The sequence below is a fragment of the Pseudoliparis swirei genome, chromosome 14 (assembly GCF_029220125.1).
Source record: "Pseudoliparis swirei isolate HS2019 ecotype Mariana Trench chromosome 14, NWPU_hadal_v1, whole genome shotgun sequence".
Classification (NCBI taxonomy): Eukaryota; Metazoa; Chordata; class Actinopteri; order Perciformes; family Liparidae; genus Pseudoliparis; species Pseudoliparis swirei.
In genome coordinates, this window is record NC_079401.1 from 6,968,310 (window position 1) to 6,990,796 (window position 22,487).

The window sequence follows — 22,487 nt, forward strand, 5'->3', positions numbered from 1 at the left end:
AGCCTTTTCTTCTTTTCAAAGCCTGCTTTGACACCACTTCCACACCGCTGAGCCCTACAGAGAGGCCGGGAGAGTCCGACTCGGTTCAGAGGACTTGACATGAGGTCGGCGACATCGCTGTCTTTTTAACTTGGGGTTTCTTTTTTTTCTGAGAGGAAATCTATTCAGCAACAGTTTGGTCTTTCTACCTGACGTATGACTTCCACCACGCTTTCACAATTCCTTTTTGTTTCAAATACCCAAACCAACTGCCAACCTTTACCCCAAACTTAGCACCCTCTTCATCTGCTCTCCATGTTCAGTATTATGCATGTAAACAAACACCAGCTGCCAGCAGCAAATGCAGATTAACCTTCTAAAACATCCCTGAAAATCAGTGGGACGTGTTGTTGATTTTTGAATGCCGAAATAGAAACGCACTGTCTGTAAATTATTTCAAAATCACAGTAAATCGTCTCGTATATGAACCCTTCTACAAACTTGATTACAGCTGAATTCATTGATGTGAGACGTCTTAGACATTTCCAAAAGTTACTTTTATGTTTTCTTGTTGCGTTTGAAGATTTTGAAAAAGGCTTCACGTCCAATTTAATGAAACTTGCGAGCTGCTTTTTAATTTGTATCTTTGGGAAAGTATTCTTCTATTGAATTGTGGCACGAAATAGTTGTGTCAATATACAACTGTCATTATTGGCTTTAACATGCATACATGCATACATCCATGCATACATCCATGCATACATCCATGCATGCATACATGCATGCATACATGCATACATCCATACATGCATACATGGGTAAGGTCTCTCAGATCCAGTAGACTGAACCTTCCGGGTGCTGCACACATCCACAGCTCCTGAAGGGTGACGAGTTGCTTCACTAAAAATATGGTAACATTTCAGAGAGAGGCGCGTGGCTAGAAACCTCACACATTCACTTCGATCAAAGTGTGTGTGCATGTGTGTTTCACAGCAGATGGTGACAGTGCATGAGTTGGTGTGTGTGACGTCCAAATGACATCACACAACCCCCCTCCTTTGCCACACTCTGTAGTATGTGCTTGTATTTATAGCTGTGTGTGTGTGTGAGTGTGTGGGATCTCAGTCGGCAGGTGGAAATCTTTTTATGTTTCCTGCTCGTCGAGGCGTAAAGGTGCAATCTGGATGTCTGACTGAGAGGGCCTGCCTCACACACACTCACTATCAACCTTGTGATGCACAGCTCCTCTCACAGTAAACGGTGTAAATTCAGGTCTTTCGCTCGGCTTAGGACCGAAACACAAAAAGATCAGGATTCACTTTGCATTTTTCTGGAGATTCATGACTGTTGTAAAATGACAAAAACCACGGCGACGACTGATGAGAGAAACTCCTGCTGGGACGGGAATAATTTCTCCAGAGGCAGAGCAGCGTTGTAACTCGATATATTGTTGTTCAATCATCAGGGTGCCTGAAACTCGTTTTAATTTCAGCCCCAGTGATACCGACGACGGGGATAATTAAAAGGGTACTACGTGCATACTCTTATTCTGACAGGGTCGAACTAATTGAAGTAAACTGAGCCTGAAAGTGGATTCCCTTTGACGGTACAATACCCTGTTTTCCAGCAGCCGTTGTTTGGCCTCTCAAAGGCTCTGGGTTGGGCTTTTGTTTAGTTTTAGGCGTGTTTTGCTGGTAGTCCCACGTGTCTCATTCAGCCGTGGTGGTTGCAGCCTGCTTGTCACTACTCATCAGGATTGTGTTGCTCTCATAATCGGGCAAGATTGTGGTGACCCAGTATCAAGCTTCAAAACGTGTCTGTCCTCGTCCTGTAGCTGGGATGATTGAAAGTCAGCGAACGCTTCTAAACGTTGAGTTTTATTCTGTTTTTTTCTTCACAGAACCGAGCTTCACGGTGACCCTGGAAGCCGCCCTCAACCCCCAAGCTACTGCTGAACCCACAGAGCTGGCGTGTCACGTGACCAACATTACCCATCTACCCCTCAGGGGTCGTCTGGGCGTCACCTGGGAGCACACCACGCTTCCTGGTACTTGTAATCTCCAGAATAAAATCTCCAAAGGCCGTTCCCCGACTAGAAACCACCTCCTCTCATTGTCTCCCGTCCAATCCCCTGCAGGCATCGGGAATGATCCTCAGACCTCGAATCCCATCGGCTCCCTGGACGGTCATGGCAACCTGTTGCCGGGAGCGATGTATTCTGACCGGCTGAAGACCGGCGTGATAACTCTGACCAGAGTCCAGCCGCACACGTTCAAACTACGGTTCCTCCGCACTCAGGTAAAACAAAATGACCCGACAGCATTTGATGCACGTGGTATAATTTCTCCCAAAATATATTTCCTTTTAATAAATAAGTGTAAACCGGTGACTAAGAGACATTAGTCGAGCTCCTCTTCCAACTGAAAATGACCGTTGTGGCGCTGCTCGCTGCCTGCAGGAGATCGACATGGGCCAGTACCTGTGCAGCGTGTCATCGTGGAGCGTCACCGGCCAGGGAGACATGGTGAACACCGCCGTGCACCAGAGCTCGCAGCTGGCTGTGCGATGGGATACCAAACGTGAGGAAACGTCATTTATCTGTTGTGTTTTGAAGGATTACATCATTCTTCAAGGGATGCACTTTTTTTCACACATTAACCGTTAAAGTTACTTCAGATTCAAACTGGTGGGTTTATTACATGCAGATGAAAACAGTAGGCACAGACGGGATTAATAAACTATCTTTCTTCCGTCGGGAAATCAACATTTACTCCATGTTGTGAGGTTTAATGAGCTTCTTTTGGGAGAAATTCAGCTCACATTCGTGACAAAAGAAACCTCCTAATACTGAGGCCACAGTAACGCTGCTGTTGAGCTTCATGAATACACTCGAATGTCCACATCTCGTTTCCAGAATTCATAGTAAAATCCTCCCACATAACAACAGACCCCTTGTCTCAGAGCATCTCACACACACACACACACACTCTTTCTCATCTTTGTGCCCCCAATTTAGCTAATTGAGCAATGATGTCACTGCAGTGTGTGCGTGTGCCTGCTTTAAATCAGAAGTCCATGGTGTAATCGCTGAGCACTTCCTGTTCCCAGACTCTCTGGGGGGCTGAATGATGTCCCTCCTAAAGTTGATTGATCGGTGTCGTTTTCAGATCCCACTTTGAACATCGTGGCCAAACGCGTCCGTGAAGCCTCAGTGGGCGGGGCTACCTTTGAGATGAGCTGCACCGTGGTCACCGAGAACCTCGGGGAGGCGGGCTACTCTGTGCTCGTCCAGTCACAGGACAGCCTGGAGGGCAACGTGAGAACCATCATGACCCTCAGCCCTGACAACGTCGTGCAGCACGGCGGAGCCACAGACCCCAACAGGAGGTACGCGCTTACATTCACACAGCAACGCGGGTGAAGCTTACACTGGGGTTTTATTTTGAAATGTACTTTTCTCTCTGTGTCCGCTCAGAGACGGCCTGGTTCTGACGAAGTCTGGCCCGGCAGAGTTTCGGTTTCGCCTGGCGGGCGTCCAGCTGTCCGACAGAGGTTTCTACTGGTGTGACATCACCGCGTGGACCAAACAGCAGGCGGGGCAAGCGTGGACCAGAGCCACCAGCGCAGAGTCGAACAAGGTCAAGATCGACTTTCAGGAAAATGGTGGGTCGAATGTGTGTGTTGTGTGTCCGCCTGTACACACACTTTTTATCGAGTTTCAGATCATTTAAGTACTTTCCCAAATGTGAAGACGTTGCACTCATTTAGGCAGCGTGCAATTGAAGGCTAAATGTTGGTGGAAATATCTTCTAATACTAGTAAGATTTGTCAATAATGTAGCTTTCATAACAATCTGAGGAAAAGAAATCCAAGTTGGAAATTCTGGAGGAACTGTCTCAAGAAATATGTTCTGTTCTGCACATTTCTAGAAGTTATACACACATCCTCCACCCACATAGTGTTAATGATAATCAACATAAATTATCTAATGTACAAAAATAAATAAGCAAACACACACACACACCTTAAGCGCTTTGACGCCCACCACAGCCACTGGCCTACTTAACTTTCTTTGATCTGACTGGGAAGTGGGAGACGGGAGGAGGAACGGGAGCGTCGGAAAAGGAGAGAAGAGGGAGGCCACACGGAGAAAGATAAAGTAAAGGAGGTGTTGAAGTGGGCTGAGGAGGAGGAAATGAAAAGGTGAGGAGAAATGTCAGGGAGAGAGAGGCAAAGGGTAAGAAGTGAGGGAAGGACGAAGAGAGGGAGGAAACACAAAAGGAGGGTAGGAGTAAATAGAGATAGGTGAGGAAGAACATGGCGAGGAGGAGGATGCACAGAGGAGAAAGAAAGAGGGCAGGAATGCAGGGAACAAAAGTCAGTGCTTCACAATAAAAGTCTTGAAAACAGAAATCAAAGTATGTCAGCCTCAAAAGTCCAGCATATGTCGAGCTGTACTGGGAGTACTTACTGGTTCCTCCCGACTAACACATTGTCTGCATGCTTGATTTAAGAGCTGCAGCATCTTCAACCATCTGAATGAGGTTTGTAGAATATGAAAAAAAGAAGAAATCTCTCCTATCCTTCTCTGGGGAGGGCAGCAGCCCTTGAGCATTACTTTCTCTCTCTTTCGCTATCACTTGCTGTTTTTTCCTCCCCCGTTCTCTCCGCCATCCTTTCACTCCCTCACCCCTACTGTCTCCCTCTACCTCTCTCGCCCCTCTCTCCCTCTCTCACATCTTCAAAGTGAAGCCCTTTGGCCAATCAGCCATCTGCAGAGAGCTGCACTGCTGCTTTCCTTTTCTTTTCCTGCCTGTGTGTGTGTGTGTATGCGTGTGTTTAATCTTTAATTTGTTCAAGTGTGTGTATCCAAGTTGAACATTTTCAGTTGATCCCACATAGGGCAACACACACACACACACACACGCGCACACTCTCACACACACACACTCACTCACTCACAGGCGGCATTGAAGCTTCAAACTGAGACTTTTTCAAGAACCCCTTATACTTGCATCAGGGGGCGGAAGTTTGTGTGTGTGTGTGTGCGTGCGCCTGTGTGTCTGTGTGTGTATCTAACGATCACACACACAGACCGGCGAGCCGCCCACGGTTCCAGCTGTATCTTGAATGTTTCAGACATGTTGTGGAGATCCAAAGTCTCAGCAGCACGTGAACTGTTAAATATTTCAGTTAAGTAATTTAGGTGGATGGATGGGGACATAAATACGGAGTAGCTAGAGAGAGAAAAACTAGAGTTGGGGTTTAATTTTTCAGGGAAATTCTGTATTCTTTCAAGCTGAATCTGATATTTATCGTTCATTCTTGTTTATTCTTTAATCTCCAACTTTACCCCTGAGAATTGGAGACTCTACAGAAATCACATGACCCGAGGCACTTTGCTGTAATTGTTTGGGGCCTTTTCTTCTCTTGTTCTTGCTTCCACATAAGTGGTTTACATAATCCGGTTAAACTTGTTTTAAAACAGTCTGACTTTTTCAGACCAATGCGCTGAAATTAGCAGGTAAATATTTTAGCCATTGTCCAAACATGAAACCCACATAAGTAAATTCCTTATTTATCTTCAGAGCGGTTTCTGAAATCACTTTTCTAACTGACGACTGTGCGTCGACATTTAGGGCGTACACTGAAGAAGTGTAGAAAAGGACTTTCTGTCCCCATGAAACCAAATGTTGTTGCAGGTTCCTCTCATGGCACGGAGAGCTCAGACAACTTGACTCATCATAGGGAGTTAGAAAAACAATCAAGAAATAAATGAGCTACTGATAGAGAAAGAAAATCTAATGTGTATATATATATATATATATTGCCTCATTGCCATGCTTGTGGCGGCTCCGGTTGGATTCAAGACCTTAAGACTCACTTCCAGCTTAACTGTGCCGAGACCCAGGGAATGCGTCTCATATCCCTCCACATGTTGTTTGTGCATGAATTATACAGTAGATTGTTTACACATGACGGTGGCGGAATGCAGCGCTCTCGGGGGGGAAAACTGTCAGAATAATCTTTATAGTAATCGGAGACGACTTGAAAATGTCCACGTGCTTAAAAAAAATCAACGCAACACGACTCCGGCTTTCACACTTGACGGTAAATGAAGTTGTACGGCTGTTGAGCATGAAGTCGGCAGTTATGACCAAATAACCAGAGCACGCTGGTCTCTTGGTACAAGAACAGCACTGTAATGTTATTAGTAACACCTTTTTCACACGATAATAATCCACCATGTCTGCTGTGAAAGAGTCCTGCGTCCACGTTACACGGTGATTAAGTCAGTCTAATCGCAATCTATTAGCTATATTTTTGCAGTCTGTCATCCATTAATGACCTTGAGCTCGCCAGGTCTCTCTCTCCTCTGATTGAGTATCCACTGAACATGCAAAGATATTCAAGGAGTTTTTTATTGTTGTTATTGTGCAACACAAGGCTGCACAACACAATTCAGTTCTCGCCCATTTTTGTGTGTGTAAATGAGTCCTTTTGGTCGACGGTGAGCTCCTCTGATGTCTGCCGTCTTATTTGAGCTGTTTGCTGTTGCAGGCCCGTCCTTCGCCGTCGACCTCCTATCGGACACCTCCATCGTGTATCCGTGGGAGACGGCCAAGATGGAGTGTTCGCTCAGCGTCTCTGGATCCTCCCCAAAGACTCGTGCTCTCGCAGGTAGACCACACACACTCGCACACTCATTTTCTACCCATCTACCCAATGAATCATTAGAAGCTACGGTTTCTCTTCAGTTTTTTCTCCCTCCTGAGTATTTTAAGAAACGCGTACACACTCTTTGTGTGCGTTCTTCACCCGACAACCTGTCAACGGTGCCGCTAATGGGAATGGTGGCTCCTGTATTTCTATTGGTTGTGGAGATGAAATAGACTCGCCAACTCTCGCTTTTATTAACACATGCACATTCACACACAGCCCTCTAAATTATTTCACTTTCTTTTGTGCGTGTGTGGTTGTTCTGTGGGTTGTAACATCATTCTGTCTTCGCTGTTGGCTGATGAGAGAAACGACTCCGTGGTGTTGTATCTTTCAGACGGGGCTCCTCGCTCTCTGCACATACTTTGAGTGCACCGACATGTTTCACCGCGCTTCTTGCCGGCGCAATAAAACATTTTAAGCGGTACCTTTTTTGTCAGGTCCCCTGCATATGTTGTATACATTATTGTGAACAGGACTGAAGATGCAGATGATGAATGTTTTTTGTACGCCTCATGTCTCGCATCGCTCTTTCCCTTCTTAAGAAACTAACCATCTGCAGGGAAACCCACAACTATTTCTTCTTCTGTCCTACCCCCTCCTTTCCTTTCCTCCCTCACTCGACATCCATCCATCTCCTGTCCTCCCTCCTCTTTGTCACTCCATACTCTTTAACTTATCACATAATGTGTAATGCCTCCCTCGTCCCATCTGCCACCATCTCTTCCACGCCGCCACCTCTCTCTGTATCCTTCCTTACGGGCCCGGCATGTGTCGTCTATATTGCATCCTCGGCGTGAGCCGATCAAACTCATTTCAGACCTCTCGCGTGTTTGGTCGTTTCAAATTATTTCGCAAACACAAACGGATTCAAAGCAGCGTCCTCTGCTGCGTGAACATATGTGTTTCTTTGCACCTGCGTCCTCACAGGAACGTATGTGGTGTAGGCATGTGATGTATGCCCATACATTAACACAGATGTGTATTCGCAGCAGGAGGTGGTGGGTTTGTGGTGGCGGAGCGGGCTGTCACAGACAGCTGCACCATGGGAAGAAATCCCCCCCTCAGCATCACAACTGGAAGATCCGCATGGACGAGTTCGCTATGGGAAGGAAGGAGGGAGGGAGGAGAGGACCGGTGTAGGAAGCATAGAAGTTCTGTATTTTCTGGAAAAGAAAAACAAGTGTCCTGGTTACTCTGCATGGATGTCACTGTGAACGGGTGTCATTGGGACTACATTTGAAGAAAGTCTGTTTTGAAAGTGACCCCCAGTGAGCTCTGTGCTTTATAACGAGCACACTGTGTTCTCAAAGACGTCTTCCTGTTGAATCTTTCAAGGCGTTTTTTTATTTTAGTATTTTGGATGACGGCATATGTTTTAGAGACCGATGTATTGACACTAAATGAAAGTCTAGAGACCCCATCGGGGGATATTTTGTGTGTGTCTGTTTTGGGTGAAATTACCCTTTTTAGAAAACATGTAGCTCCATTATTGTGTCTGTGGTTTTAATCACTTTCAACTGTAGTGCTGCTCAGGAACGCCGACAACAGATTGCATTCGTCGGGGACTATTTTCAGCTTCACACATTTCGGTGCTCTAGTGAGTACTTCCAGCATCAGGCTGGTGAATGTGGGATCAAAATAAACTACAATCCCTGCGTTTGTGGTAATGAAGGAACATTGATGTGTTTTTAATACATGTTGGACTCTAATGGAGCTCTATGGCACAGAGGAATGGGACATTATCAACCAAAAAAACAGTAGAAGGCCAGACTGATCCTCTATTAATATGCTCCTTTCACATCAACACTGAAACTCATCCCATTGTCTTCCACTAGATATTAGTGGCATAGAGCGCCACTAGCAGGTGGAAGCACTACCAGTACCGACAGAATTGTGTCTCAGCCGGGTAACTCTGAGTCAGAGACGGTAACTGGCGGTGTCACGAGTCTGAGCGATTCACGCGTACCACGTAACGCGATGGGAGCAATTCACGGCCGGGTATCGAGTGACGTCTGTCCACAAAGGCGCGGCGCTTTCATTTGCCTCGGTTTTGGCCGTCGGCCAAACCGCCGCTTCCTCAGGGGATCTTACTCACCTGCACGCACACTCAACGATACTTCTGCGAGGCGTGACGGCGTACTTTTGTTTTAGTGTGTGCGTGATTGGTTGAGCGGTTACCAGCTCACCTTTTTTGTGGCTCATAGTTCTGACTCAAGAATATGGGAAGTGAACTTCAGACCTTTACTCAGAAAGTTGAGCAACACGTATGTGTGTGCGAGTGTGACACACACACATTCCTTAGGGATGGCTGAAAACTTCCTTCCTGTTGGAGCTTGTTTTTCCTGAAGGCTACTTGGTAAGACTCGCACACGGAACATAACGTCCCTCATTTTTAATCAGTTCGTGATCACATTCACGGCGCCATATAAATGCCCTTTACCCTTTTATTATCGAAGCTGATAACTATCCTCATAAATACGGCTTGTTTTTCACTGCGATATTTAAGTCCTGCTCCATTTATGGAAGCAGCACTCTGGAGGTGGAGAGAGGTTAAAAATATGCCACATCAAAATTACAATGCCGTACGTCATTCAAAATATAAATACAAACACAAGTTACATTTCTTGGTCTCGGGTGATTTAATTGAGCTGAAGAGTGCAGAATATTTATATTTGACAGGATTTGGTTTGTTTTTGGCACAATCTTAAATTCTACATTAAGAATAAAGTGATTTTGACTTAAATGTCACAACTGTAAGCTGAAGCGTTTGTCACACGATTCTTTCAAGAACAGTTTTTAAAGTTTCCTGGCTGTAAAACTGTAGCTTTCACAATTTTCTTAAAAAGGACACTTTAAATCGTCAATGTGTCGTTTGGCTGAGATGAACATCGTAGCTTTGAGACTTCTTGTTAGGTTTTAGCCTTTTTAAACTCATTTCTGTTTAAGTTGCACTCATCAGCTTCACGCATCGATACCTCCAGACGTTAGCTGGTGGGTAATCCGGCGTGGACAGAGAGCGTCGGACATGATCAGTGTCGATCTATTCACTTCTTTCATCACTTCCTGTCTGGAGGTTTGAGACCAGAATTGCATGTGGATATCTGTTGGATCCATCTCCTTTTATTGAGGACTGGGCCTTCTTCCCTTCCCCCCGTTGGTGATCAGTGCATTCTTTGTTGTTGTTGTTATGGTCGTAGTTTGTGCTGATTTCCTGATCAGTTGGTAGAGTCCGAGACGCCGTGTCTGCATGGCGTCTCTCCATCTCTTCAACCCCGTGTTTTGCCTTGATGTGTTATCTCGGCCTGCGGACACACAGCACCCATTACCCGAGGAATGACTGGCATGCCGTTGCAGTTTGCAGAGATGCTGCACACTGGAAATCAGTGGGAATGAGATGACATCACCATAAGAGATATTTTTCACTCCTTTTCTTTTTTACACACTGAAGTTGTGACGGTCGCTTTTTTTCTGCTCTGACTTTAGTTAAAATAACTTTCTCTAATCGTCCTTGGAGAAAATAAAGCTTTGTACTTCAATTGTTCACACGGACGCTCCTTCTAGGTCAGAAAAATAAGGCTCGATCGTCGAGGGTCTATCGAGATGATTTCATTGAGATTTAGTGTCAAAGAGGATGTGTTAAAGGGATTCATCAAGTCAACTAAACTTTTATGTGACGGTGTCATCTTAAGTGTTTTTTCGCTTTGTGTTCTCTTTTCTTACCAACCAATCGATCATCACAAATGTTGCGATTAATGTCATAATAAACTAACTCCATAAATCATTGCAGCTATACTCAATGGATTATTGCAAACCTGATCAGAGGCATGGGATGAGAATCTCAAAACTTACCATTTCATCAATATTGAAATTGCTACAAAATCTGAATATTAAAACTTGATTTGTTTGCAATTGTTTTGAAAAAAATAATATATTACAAGTATTTAACTTGAGCCTGCGACGCTCAATCAAAACACAGCAAGCGCGTCTTCGTGGGCTCTGGCTTTAAGTTTCCGGCTTTTAACAAACAAAATCGAGCTTTGCCTTCTTTTTTAAAGCTGCACCTATCACTAGTTTGACATGAGCATGGGATCAAATGTCATGTGTACTCGTGTCCTCCATTGCCCTCAGCCCCGAGGAGCGCTTTAGCGTTGTGTAGCTCGTCGTGTCGGTGTTACGGCACATTGAACTCCTTTGGTTGAGTCTCGATGTTCTCTACGTGGTTTCCAGCTGCGGCCGGCAGCTGTGTTCAGCAGAGCGAGCTCTCGCGAGCCGGCTCTACGCTACCTGCCCAGCGCTGAGCAGCAGATGGCTGTGGACACGGTGGGGCGTGCGGCAGCTAAAGGTTTTGGAGTAGGTTTCATCAGGTGGCCTCGAACACAACTCCAAACGAAAGAGAACCCGATTGGCTTGGAGCTGAAAGTCTTCCGTCAGCTGACATTTCTACGCGCTTCTTCTTCGGCGTCACGTCCCAGGATCCTCGCTGTTACGTTTCTCTCAGCCATGCTTTCGCACCTTCAGTCTGTCGTTTCCGTTATCGCTGCAATTAACATTCATGCATTCTAAAGAGCAGTGCAGGACCAGTTTTAGTAAATGCAGACAGGATTTTGGCCCGTTTGCCAAACACCTGGCAACCTGAACCATATTTATAAATAACTGTCTGGTATGTTTAATGACACATCCTTCTGCCCTCTTCTGGCTCCTCTGCTCCTCGTATCCTCCTCACCTCCCTCTCTCCCTTCCTCTCCACTCGCACCAAATTACCCAGCTGTCTTTGCAGGGCCGACAGGCAGCCGTTAATTAGCCAATCTCACGCTCCGTTAGCCGGCTGGGGAGACAGAACGAGGTGGAGGAAGAAAAGGCAGAGAGAGAGAGAAAGCCAAACAGATTGTTAAAGTGAGCGAGAGTGGAATGGAGTGAATAGAGGAGGCAGTAAATGGAGGAAGAGTGGCTCGGAAACAACATGCAAAGTTTCTTAAAGAGGAGAGCAGGAATGGGAAGAGCTGTTGAAGGAAGAGGATGGACATTGGTGAGGGGATGAGAGCCGAAAGACTTGATGATTCTCTCTCTCCATTAACTGTTTCGGGTGAACTGATGCTCTTATTTTGAAATGGTTCCAGTTGGAGCCCCCAGTGTGCCCAGTCTATACAGCCAATCTTATAAAGCTGGTAGTTGTGAGCCGTTAGAAATACAGATGAGGCCTCTTTTTGTCAGGAATCCGAAACTTCCCATTCGTGTTGATGCTTCGGTTCCATTGTCTCATTGTTGTCAAAAACTGCTTTCTAGTGTTCAGAGGCCTCTACATGATGTCAAGAAATCCAAACTCCCACTTCTTTCCAGGCGTTCAGCAAGAAGAGGCTTGAATGAAAACATCAAACGGCGATCCAAACATGGCGGAGAGAAGAAAGGACAGTAAAACACAAATTGAAAATGTTGAGCTGAAAAGCCGAGCGGGGCCATAATGTTCACTCCATTAGGTTTCCCAGTTGAACAGGAATGGGGGCGAACATGCAGCTTGAAAGGAATCCTCCCAAATTGCAGATTTTAGTGTGATTTTTACCAGAAGTTTTGAAGAGAAGAGATGGAAGTTGAACGTTTTCGCCACATTAACTAATATGGACATAAATTATTTAGAATGTTTATTTAAAGGCGCTGTATGACTGTATGACTACTGGACTCTGTAAAGCAACTTCGGGTGTCTTGAGAAGCGCTATATAAAATAAATGATTATTAGTGTTTAATTCATAGATATCAAAGATAGATCTGTTACTTCGCGACGGAAGAAAAGACGGAAACGACGTTTGAACTTATGCAATCTTTGCTACTCGCCTGCTAATGATCACATTTATTCAGGAAGATATCAAACAAATTATTTTATCAGCTGGAATCTGGAAATTAAGGTGTTGACTTAATGTGTGAGTGGAACTCGTGAATTGAGAGGGCGTCCGCATGTTAAACACGGCAAATATCAAGTGACCTTCGCACTCGTTTACTGGAGGTCTTACGAAGCATTCGGAGAGTCAGACTTTGCTTCCCAGCGACTTTGTTTCCGAGAGGCTAAATAGTGTTTTTATAGTGTTTAGTATTCCACTCTACCAGAGCTGTCCTGCTTTATGGAGCAGAGAACACACAGTTTCATTAGTAGTGCTGCTGGTAATTGTCAGTCGTGTATGTGTGTGTGTGTCTCAGGCAGTTGTACGTCCTGGACTGTCCTCTGGGGATTAATCCAGAGAAATCCAATCAGACTGTCTTCATTTCCACAGACAGCCATTTTAGTTTTATGAGCCCAGACAGGAGCCAGATATCCCGAGATGTACTGTAGTTCCTCGGATCACCAGGGTCCGACTTCCTCCCGCTTATTGAAGCCGCTTCGCCACCGAGAACCAGACCAGTAATGAAGCTCGCGAAGCTGTGACGACTCGGCGCATTAAACCCGGCGAAAAAACGTCCTCCTGTCATTGGACATCACCGTCGCTGGTGATGTGATCGCCTCTTCTTCTTGTGCTTCTCGCTCTTTGAGGCTGATGTATCTTCTTCGTCCCTCGGATCCGCTCTGACTCGCACAAAGCACTCCGCGGACGTTTGTTGTGTTCTTCTCCAGACAAAACGGCTAAAAGCCGAGGAGGCACGGTAACTTTATTACCTTTTTTCATACAAGCGCTGTAAAGAATAGGTAATTTGTTGGATTATAAAGAGGAAGGTTGAATATCCTGGAAACAATTTGATTTGGACGCAGATTATTTAGTCAAATAAAGATTTTAAAAAACATTTAAAATCTAAACTCCGATCCTTCGACATGTAAATAGTGATTTTATTAGTGAGTGATTGACAGTCGCGTCAGAAAAGTTAAAAAAAACTTGATATTTGTCACTAAAAACTAAGGCTTTTCTCCCTCTGCTGGGGGCACTGGGTCCCACGTGGGGCTCCTCCCTCACCCACCTGTTAAATAGATAGATAGATAGATAGATATATACTTTATTAATCCCCTCAGGAAATTTCTGAGTCAAACAGCAACACCTTCAAGAACATAAACCAAAACACACATATAACCCGTAAGGTGATCTGGCAAGAGGTGAACTGTGGGCAAGAGGCTGTTTGTTGGTGGGCATCACATCTCTCGCAGTGGGGGGGGGGGGAGCTCTCCGAAGATGTGCTGGCACTGCTGAGGGCCCCTTGCTGGTGATTTATGGCGCCGCGATAAACAGAATAATCCTCCTCAGACACTAAGTATTTTCAAATCCTCCTCTCCACCTCCTGTTCCAGGTGCTCCAGAACTGAAAGTAAAGTGAAGAGGCTTTCTAATTATCGCTCCGTTCCTTAATACGGCTGGTGTCACCGGCTCGAGCTGTTCCCCAGCAGACAATGGCGTGCAAAGCGCGTCTTTGATCATTAACGGCATGTCAGACACTCGCCTGGTGTTGTCGGAGAGCAGCGTCTCTTTTGACTGTCAGCTCGGCAGTTTTCAGACGAGGTGATTATATAACGATACCGTCGGTGATTATTATATAAGGGATTAAAATAGTTTTCATACATCCTGTTATCTGAAGGAAATGGATTGCACTCAAAAAGAATTGTTTTTTTAACCGGTTTGTAAACAAATTAAATGAAAATTAAACTTTACGACCAATGGAAAGCCATTTAAAATCGGTTTATGACGTTTTGTCCCCGCTCCCTCAGTTATGATAACTGGTGACGTGTTGTAAACAAGCCAACCGTTTATATTAGATTATTATTATATGCTTTGTTTGCAGCTCTGGGACAGACTGGGATTCTTCCTGGAAAGCTTCACCGCGATAGTTGGTGGACAAATTCGTTGTCGCCTCCTGTTTCTTACTCTTTGGTCGGATGGAGCTCTCGGCTAGTCGTCTCTGTGCCCCAAGAGAAGTGCCGGTGTCCCCTCTCTGTGCTGTCCGAATGTATCTTCATCATCATCACCATCATCATCTTTGTCACCGTTGGATTTAACAGGCTTTAAGACTTCCAGAGCAGATGAGAAGCTCTTTATTCCTTGACATAAAAATTTAAAAAAGGTGATATCTTTTAGTTATTTCTGACTACGTTTTTAAGCCTGCTTTAAAGTTGGCTGACGAATAATGCAAGATAAGATGCCTCCGCTTTCAATAATACCAGTCGACAATGCAGCAGTGATAATAAATCCTGCAGCAGTGTGCATTTCGCAGCTCTACGTAATGAAAGCGTGGCCAGCAGGAGGAAGACCTCCGGCTCCGGAGCCCAAACTAAGTTTTCCATTAATGATCAATATAAAGAGACCACGGGACGCAAAAGTAAAACCAAGGCCGGTGTTATTACTGATTTTTAATGATGTAGCACTTGGATATTAAAACCATTCGGGAACAGAGAAATTGAGATGTGATTCATTACTCTGCTCTGGGTGAGTTCACTCCTCTCCCCTCTTCATTATATTCTCCTTCCCACCATTTTCTCCATCTCTCATTCTTTCCTAATCGTTTTTTTTGTTGCCATAATAGTTTTTCATCATCGTTTGTCTTTTTTCTCTCCGCGTTGTCGTTCTCTTTATTTTATCATTTCTTTCATCTGTATTCTCTTTTCGTCTCGGAAATGTCAGAGGATGACTGCATGGAGTTTGTATTGTTTGTGTGTGTGTGTGTGTGTGTGTGTGTGTAGAAGGTACAGTGCTAATAGTCCCTCTCTCCCTGACAGACTAATGACTAGTTTGTGCTTCTTTCTCTCTTCTCTCTCTCTCCGGCTTGCTCTTGAAAATAATTAGCTCGCTCGCCCCCTTTCCAAAGATTACCTCTCTTATCACAATTTCTCCCTCCTTGTCCCTGTTTTCTTTCTTTTGTCATCACTATCCTCCTCCTACCTGTCACATGTCCATCTTCTTCTTTTCTTAAAAGAAAAGACTTCCTCGATGGAGGAGCAGCAGCCGGTGTGTGTGTGTTTTAATCGTGGCGATAATGGAGCAGGGTTTTTAGTTCCCTTCGTCGTCGTCATGGAGGATTCGGGGCTGCGTTGTACTGAGCGTCCGACGATGACGCTCTCCTTGTTGTGATGAGTGAAGTAACACGAGATGTGAAAGCACTGAGCAGTCCATCCGATTAAAAAAAAATACAAAGTGACATTACATTAAGGAAGGGATGTCATGCAACATTAAAAGGGCTAATGTGTCTTTTTAATGTTCCCTTTTAACCGGGGCCGTTCTCCTTTCCCGATGAGACGGATGTTGAGCTGATTGTGATGTAGTTTTCTCGGTGGTGTTGTTGCAAAGATAAAGCCTCCTGCTCGCGACACGTGTAGTTACTTGTTCTCTTCTGCCTACCAACAACCACAAAGAATTATAAAAATGACTCGGTCAATATGCAAATGTCACTTTAAGCTTTGGAAATTGGTTGAAAGCAACACAGCTGCACATCTTTTGACATTTTTTTAAGCGGCCATCTATAGATTGTAACATATGGATATCAAAGCTCCATCATTCAGCTGTGACTGGTGCATTGAGGGGAAAGGGACGGTTGGTTGAGGCATAAGAAGGGAAAAAAATGTCTGTATATATATATTTTTTTTATGTGGACAGACTTGGTGTCAAAGGAGGATGTAGATTTTATTTCTTGGCAAACGCATCAAAGCGCCACTTAAATCCCTCTATGTCTCTCTCTCTCTCTCAGACGACCTGGCGTACGAGGTGCGTTGGTTTTTCACCCGGCTGCGCGGCGGCTTGACGACGACCCAGGTGGCCAGCGTGGACCGCTTCGGCGTCGTGAGGAAAGACACCCGGAACTCGTCCAGCGACGTCTCGGTGGAGCGCAAAGACACGCACACCTACGTGTTGAACGTCCACGGCACCCAGGACAGGTGAGCGGGCTCGGCGGCGAGCGGGTCGGCGGAGGACACGCGTCAGAAGATAACCGTGCGTCTGTGTGCTCTGTGGTCTCCAGCGACAGCGGGGAGTATCACTGCGCCGCCACACCCTGGTACCTGTCGGCCTCCACAGGCGTGTGGACTCAAGCCGGAGAGCTGACGTCATCTCGAATCTTCCTTACGGTCCGCTTCGCTGGTGAGACGACGGCTTTACAGAACTAATACCAGCCGCTCCGTGATCTGCTCCTATTAAACAATCTGTCTTCCTCTGTCCCTTCTGCAGTGTGGGAGTCCCTAAAGCTGCCCCTCTTATATGGAGTCGTAGCCTCAATAGGTAAACCATCTTGCCTTTTTACCTTCGCATTGAAAATGCGGACGGTTATGTTTTGATCGCCATTTATTTGTATGCGTGTTACTCGCATAACTCAAAAAGTATGAAGCCGAATCGCATGACATTTGGTGGGATGATTGGTTATTATCCAAGGACCATTTGATTAGATTTTGGGATTGATCGGGTCATGAAAAGGTCAAAATCTTCTTGTAACCATAGCACGGTACATTTTTATCCAATTGGCATGCAACTAATGCCAAAATGTTCATAATTCAATGCCCAATCTTGTGATATGCGAAGGTATGCGTTCTACCGAGTGCCCGTTCTAGTTTAAACAATGTTTTTATTTTATTCTGGCACAACTGAACGCTGCAGCCCGCCGGCATCCGGGTCCGTGGCTGCTCTGCTCGGTGCAATGCTCCCCGAAGACGTTTCAAATGCGCCTTCCGGCTAAGAGCCGCGGCAGAGTGTCACAGAAGATGTGCAGAAGAGAGGCTTTCACATGTGTCTCTCTGCTTCTCTTTCACCGTATGAGGGATGTTCGATCTGCAGGAAGACGCTCTCTTAGTAACGTTACGCATGCTTTACTTCAATAGTTCCTGGGCCTTCAGGTAGTTACGACCCACACAGATCAGGGACTTTTGGAGGCCAGGAACTACATTTAGACTGCAGTTAAAACACAGGTTCCTGTGGTGGATACCAGTCGGATTAGAAGCAGTGGTTACAGTATTAGAAGAAGAACTGGTGGTGTTGGTAACGCGGCGTTAACCTTGTCCCGTGTCCCCAGGTGTGGGCCTCTTCTCTCTGGTCCTGGGGCTGGTCTGCGCCCATTGCTGCTGCCGCAACACCATTCACACCCCACGCTCGCGCAACAAGCTGATGGAGCTGGAGATGGACTGACAGACGGCTCCCCCCGCACCCGCACACTGCAGCAGCGCTCACAGGAAACCCCAGGCCCACAACAGACACACGCCCACAGACGACTTCTGGGACACCCAGTTGTTTCCGCGCGACGGACGTTGGCAGTAAAAAAAGAAAACAACTAAACGCCACATCGCGTCGGAAACGGCAGCCTGACTCGTCAATTCACGGTTTCCTCAGCGCTGCAGTGGCGGAGCGGGGGACTTTTACTAGGACTTCAATTTCTATGAAGATTGAAATAATAACGAAGAACGTAGAACTACAAGAATTTTTTTTTTTTTTGGAGGAACAGGAGGCTTCCTGGACATCACTGCCACTTTGGAATAAAGGACCACGAAACAGATGTGCTGCCTCTGTAACCACGAGGGAGAACACGCGGAGCGCTCCCTCCCGCTGGACTACTTCTTGTTTTCTTCCGATGCCGAGGCCCCCCCCCCTGCAGAGAACAACCACATTAAGGGCACACCAGAGGACCCCGTGGAGTTTTCTATTGTTCAGGAAGCACGGGAAAAAAGGCACGGGGTTGGTTGAGGGCGGGCGAGTTGGGAGAGGCGTGCACCTGCAGCTCGCCGTGTCCCGGTTAGATCTCACCGCTCAAGTCGTTTCGTATTTGCCGAGACCGGCGCCTCACGCCGCCCGAGCCTTATCTCCGTCATACGGGGCCGCGGAAGTCCGAGGAAAACGAAACGGTATTTCACGACCACCCCACAGTATTCCTTCCTTAACTAAAGGACGAGATTTATTCTCGACTCTATTTTATTTTGTTTGTGAGATTTTAAAATGAGACATTTTGATGCTTCACGAGGAGATATGCAGTGCGTGTGAGATGTACGTGGTGCCGAGGTCGGTGACGGCGAGCACTCGTCTTTTCTAGATATTCGGAACTGTATCCTGCTGTTATTTGACCGGTGTCGTGTGTGTCGGTGTGAGTGCTGTGCTACAGTGTGTGAGACAAAGAGTTGCATGTACTGTTCTTTGAGCAACACTAGCCTTTTTACCCGAGTCGGGGTTTTTTATGACGTTAAAGCCTCCCACATGCACATTTTTAAACACTTTTTTAAACGTTTTGGAAAACCGGTTCATCTCCATCCATCCCAAGTCTGTGCATTTGGTGGTTAGCCTAGCTTAGCATAAACACGGAATATAGCGGATGAAACTATTTTAATACATTTTACCTTTTCGCTCTGCTTCCAGTCTTTATGCTAAGCTAACCATGACTAAACACACGGACATGAGAACGATCTTATTTAACTCTTTAAAAAAAAAATATATATATTATATATATAGGCCCATTTCCCAAAACGTTTAACCATTTTTTTTTTACACATCCCATGACTTTAAGGGACGTTTTTGGTAAATCCTCTTGATACTTTAGGTTCAGCTGGACCGATGAGCAGAACGGAGTACATTGTGAAAGTTCTTGTACTCCGTCGAAGACAGAAACATCAGCAGCCGACTCCTGAAAGAAGCTGTTCCCGACATGTTGCGGCTGACCTCGTTTGGTTTTATTCCAGTAAACGTCTGAGTCGTCGTGTCACGTAGACGTCTGTGTGAACGCAGCCGTCGCTGTCCGAGCCCAGCGGGATCCAAACGGACCTGTTGGTAAGGCTGCGTTTCCTCCTCCTCCTGACTGGGCACGGGCCGGCCTTTCAGTTTGCTGGGGTTTTTTCAAACTTTTTTTTAATTATTTACTATCAGAAGTCAGAACTCTATGACCAATATCGGGCTGTCGTCGGGTCACAGCGCCTGTCAGGCTGAACTCGGGGCATAGAGCGGGTGTTTTCTGACTCGGCTTTCAGCACAAAACCGCCACGACTTGAACTTTATTATCCAATCAGAACACGAGGCCCGAGTCCATGAAGACCTGTGACTGGCGTTCATGGAACAGTGATGCTCCTCTTCCGCCAGGGACGCCGAGCCGTTGAGATGGAAACCCCACGTCTACAAGGATTGTTGTGTTTTGCCTTGGTTGATGGTGCCGGTTGCTTCTGAAACTTCCAGTGTGTGTGTGACAGAGCAGTATTCATCATTGACACAGGTTCACAGTACTGGAGCACACAGGTGAATGACAGGGCTCCGTGCCAAATGCTCTCAACAGTAAACCGCACGCCACTGACAAGCGTTCTCCAGTGAACCTTTTTATTTTGTCATGTTATCGCAACCAGTATGACGAATCCTGATGATGATGTTGTTGTTTTTTAATAAATAGATTTGTAAGATGTACGCATTTTGTGTTTTTCCATTTCATTATTTTCACTGGTTCTGATTACCTTCGCATTGAAAATGCGGAAGGTAATGTTTTGATCGCCATTTATTTATTTATTTATTTGTATGCGTGTTATTCGCGTAACAAAAAAAGTTGTAAACCGAATCGCATGAAATTTGGTGGGATGATTGGTTATTATCCGGGGACCATTTGATTAGACGTTGGGATCGATCGGGTCAAAGGTCAAGGTCATGAAAAGGTCAAAATCTTCTTTTTACCATAGTCAATTTATATCCAATTGGCATGCAACTAATGCCAAAATGTTCATAATTCAATGCCCAATCTTGTGATGTGCGAAGGTATGCGCTCTACCGAGTGCCCATTCTAGTTTCATTGTGTTTTCAATTTGGTGTTGTCTTCTCCGTGTCTGGGCAAGCCATCAATCAGCTTTGCCTGTGCTTGCATTCATTTGAGAAAAAGAAGAAGAAATAAACCACAACTTCTATCGGAATAAATGTTTTGTAATTGAACATTGGACCGCAGCTTTCTCTCTCCCTCGCCCCTCCACGCCTTTAATACTGGAACCCGTCCCCTTGTCAGTCTTACGGGATTTAATTTCTGTCTGTTTATAGTCCTTAACTCTGTTTGTCTCATTCTCTCTTTCACTCTTCATTAGAAATGCAGATGAGTTGAAACCTCAATGCCTCAGCTTGTTTTTTTTCTTTCTTTACACCTCTTAAACAACTTTCTCCATCCTACTCTCTCTCTCTTCCTACATCCCGCTTTCCCGTCCTCTCATCTCTATCTCGTGTGGAGATGAGAGAAAGGAAAGATCTGGAGTCGACTGGCTCTGTGACTTTTCACTCGTTCTCTCTCCGGGTCCATTTGACGTGTGTGTGTGTGTGTGTGTGTGTGTGTGTGTGTGTGTGTGTGTGTGTGTGTGTGTGTGTGTGTGTGTGTGTGTGTGTGTGTGTGTGTGTGTGTGTGCGCGCGCTCATGCCTGTCATTTGTCCTCGTCAAACCGTTGTCTGCCTTAATTGACTCTGTTGGTGTGCGTGTGATTAGAAGAAGAATAGGAAGAAGATACTTTCGCCCCTTGCTGTTTCGGAGATGGCGCGTTTCGTGGCGTCGCCCACCGGCTCCGACTCGTCTCCGCTCGAGGGGTTGCTCCACATAACGATCAATTTCGAGAGTACCACAGGCGACACGTTTTCTGGCATTCATTGTAATCAACGCTGGTGTTTACAGCTCCGTCGCGCCGCCAGCCCGCCGTCTGCTTCTCGCACCTTTTTCCTCGCCGTACTTTGGGTTTTCTCTCTCGGACTGGATACGAGCAGTTCATCAAACCCAAGTGTTCCTGATGTGCCAAATGCTCCAGAAAGAAAACGCACACGAGTGAGATGTTCATTCCAAAAAAGAACAACATATTTCATCCGATGTTCACTAATCGTTGTGTGAATGTTACTCGAGAGACGCCCGCAGAAGTATTGCACTTCCATGAAGCGGGCAGACGTACGAGGAGAGGAGTCGTTAGTGCACGATCCCTCACAGGGGAGCGTCAAAATGAGTTTCCTGCAGGATTCAACCAGCCTTCTTTAAATAATACATATTCATTTGAATTGATTCCAGTATTTCACAGGAAGATGGTGGGCCTTTTTAAAGAGGAAAAGGTCTGGTTTCATCAGGTGTATATTCACAACGTGACACGTTTCCCGTTTTCTCTACAAGATCTTCTTCTTCGGTTTACTCACGCGGATGTGTGATGGCGGACTTGTTCAAACCCAGACTCTATTCTGAGCTCCTCGGCGCCCCGTAATGAGGCCGCGAGAGCCGCTCGTCACCAGCAGCGGGAGCTTCCGTTCAATTAACTTCTAACCATCGACGCTCTTACCCTCCATCCAAGTCACCTCGGCCCTTTAGCTGTGTGTGTGTGTGTGTGTCTGGCTCTTATCAAACTATTTCCTGAATAACTAAGTGCATAAACAATGGGAGTTCAGCGCGGTAGACGGTTCTCGTGTTTCTGTTTTCACTTCATCAGTTCTCGCTGTAGAAGAGAAAAAAAAATGTAGGGCCCAAAACAAACAGTAATCCAAAACCAGGTCCCAAAATCTTTAGAGCCAGGAAACCACTCCCTTTACTCAAGTACTGTAAATACAACTTTGAGGTACTTTGCTTGAGTGTTTCCATTTTTTTCCGATTCACTTCAGGGGCAAATATTGTATTTATTTACTCCTTCGCTTGTTTGCATTAATATGATTTTTTTGAACGATGTATTTATTGTGAGACTATTGCTTCCCTGAGGGGAAACACAACAGTTTACAAAGTGATGCACACATTCACATATGATACATTATTGGCAATGTTTTTCTTTAAGTTTCTGAGACTTATCCAAAAGACTATCTGTGTCATAACTGACTATTGTGGACGAGATGCCCGTATCCATTACAGCCAGAGTTCACAGGGAGGAGGAGGAGGAGGAGGTCGAACGAG

The 22,487-nt window shown here is 45.6% G+C and overlaps 1 protein-coding gene across 2 annotated transcripts in view; it reads left to right on the forward strand.

Annotated features, from left to right (window-relative positions):
• The window catches only part of ptgfrnb (prostaglandin F2 receptor inhibitor b), a 36,103-nt gene extending 16,089 nt beyond the window's left edge, over nt 1-20,014 (forward strand). For both annotated transcript variants that reach the window (XM_056430789.1, XM_056430788.1), the window contains exons 6-15: nt 1,880-2,026; nt 2,117-2,277; nt 2,438-2,558; nt 3,147-3,366; nt 3,455-3,642; nt 6,541-6,660; nt 16,347-16,533; nt 16,617-16,735; nt 16,823-16,873; nt 17,658-20,014. In XM_056430789.1, coding sequence (XP_056286764.1) covers nt 1,880-2,026; nt 2,117-2,277; nt 2,438-2,558; nt 3,147-3,366; nt 3,455-3,642; nt 6,541-6,660; nt 16,347-16,533; nt 16,617-16,735; nt 16,823-16,873; nt 17,658-17,770 — 1,427 coding nt within the window. In that variant the 3' untranslated portion in view covers nt 17,771-20,014. The remainder of the gene's footprint in view (nt 1-1,879; nt 2,027-2,116; nt 2,278-2,437; nt 2,559-3,146; nt 3,367-3,454; nt 3,643-6,540; nt 6,661-16,346; nt 16,534-16,616; nt 16,736-16,822; nt 16,874-17,657) is intronic.
• Nucleotides 20,015-22,487: the final 2,473 nt, after the last annotated feature.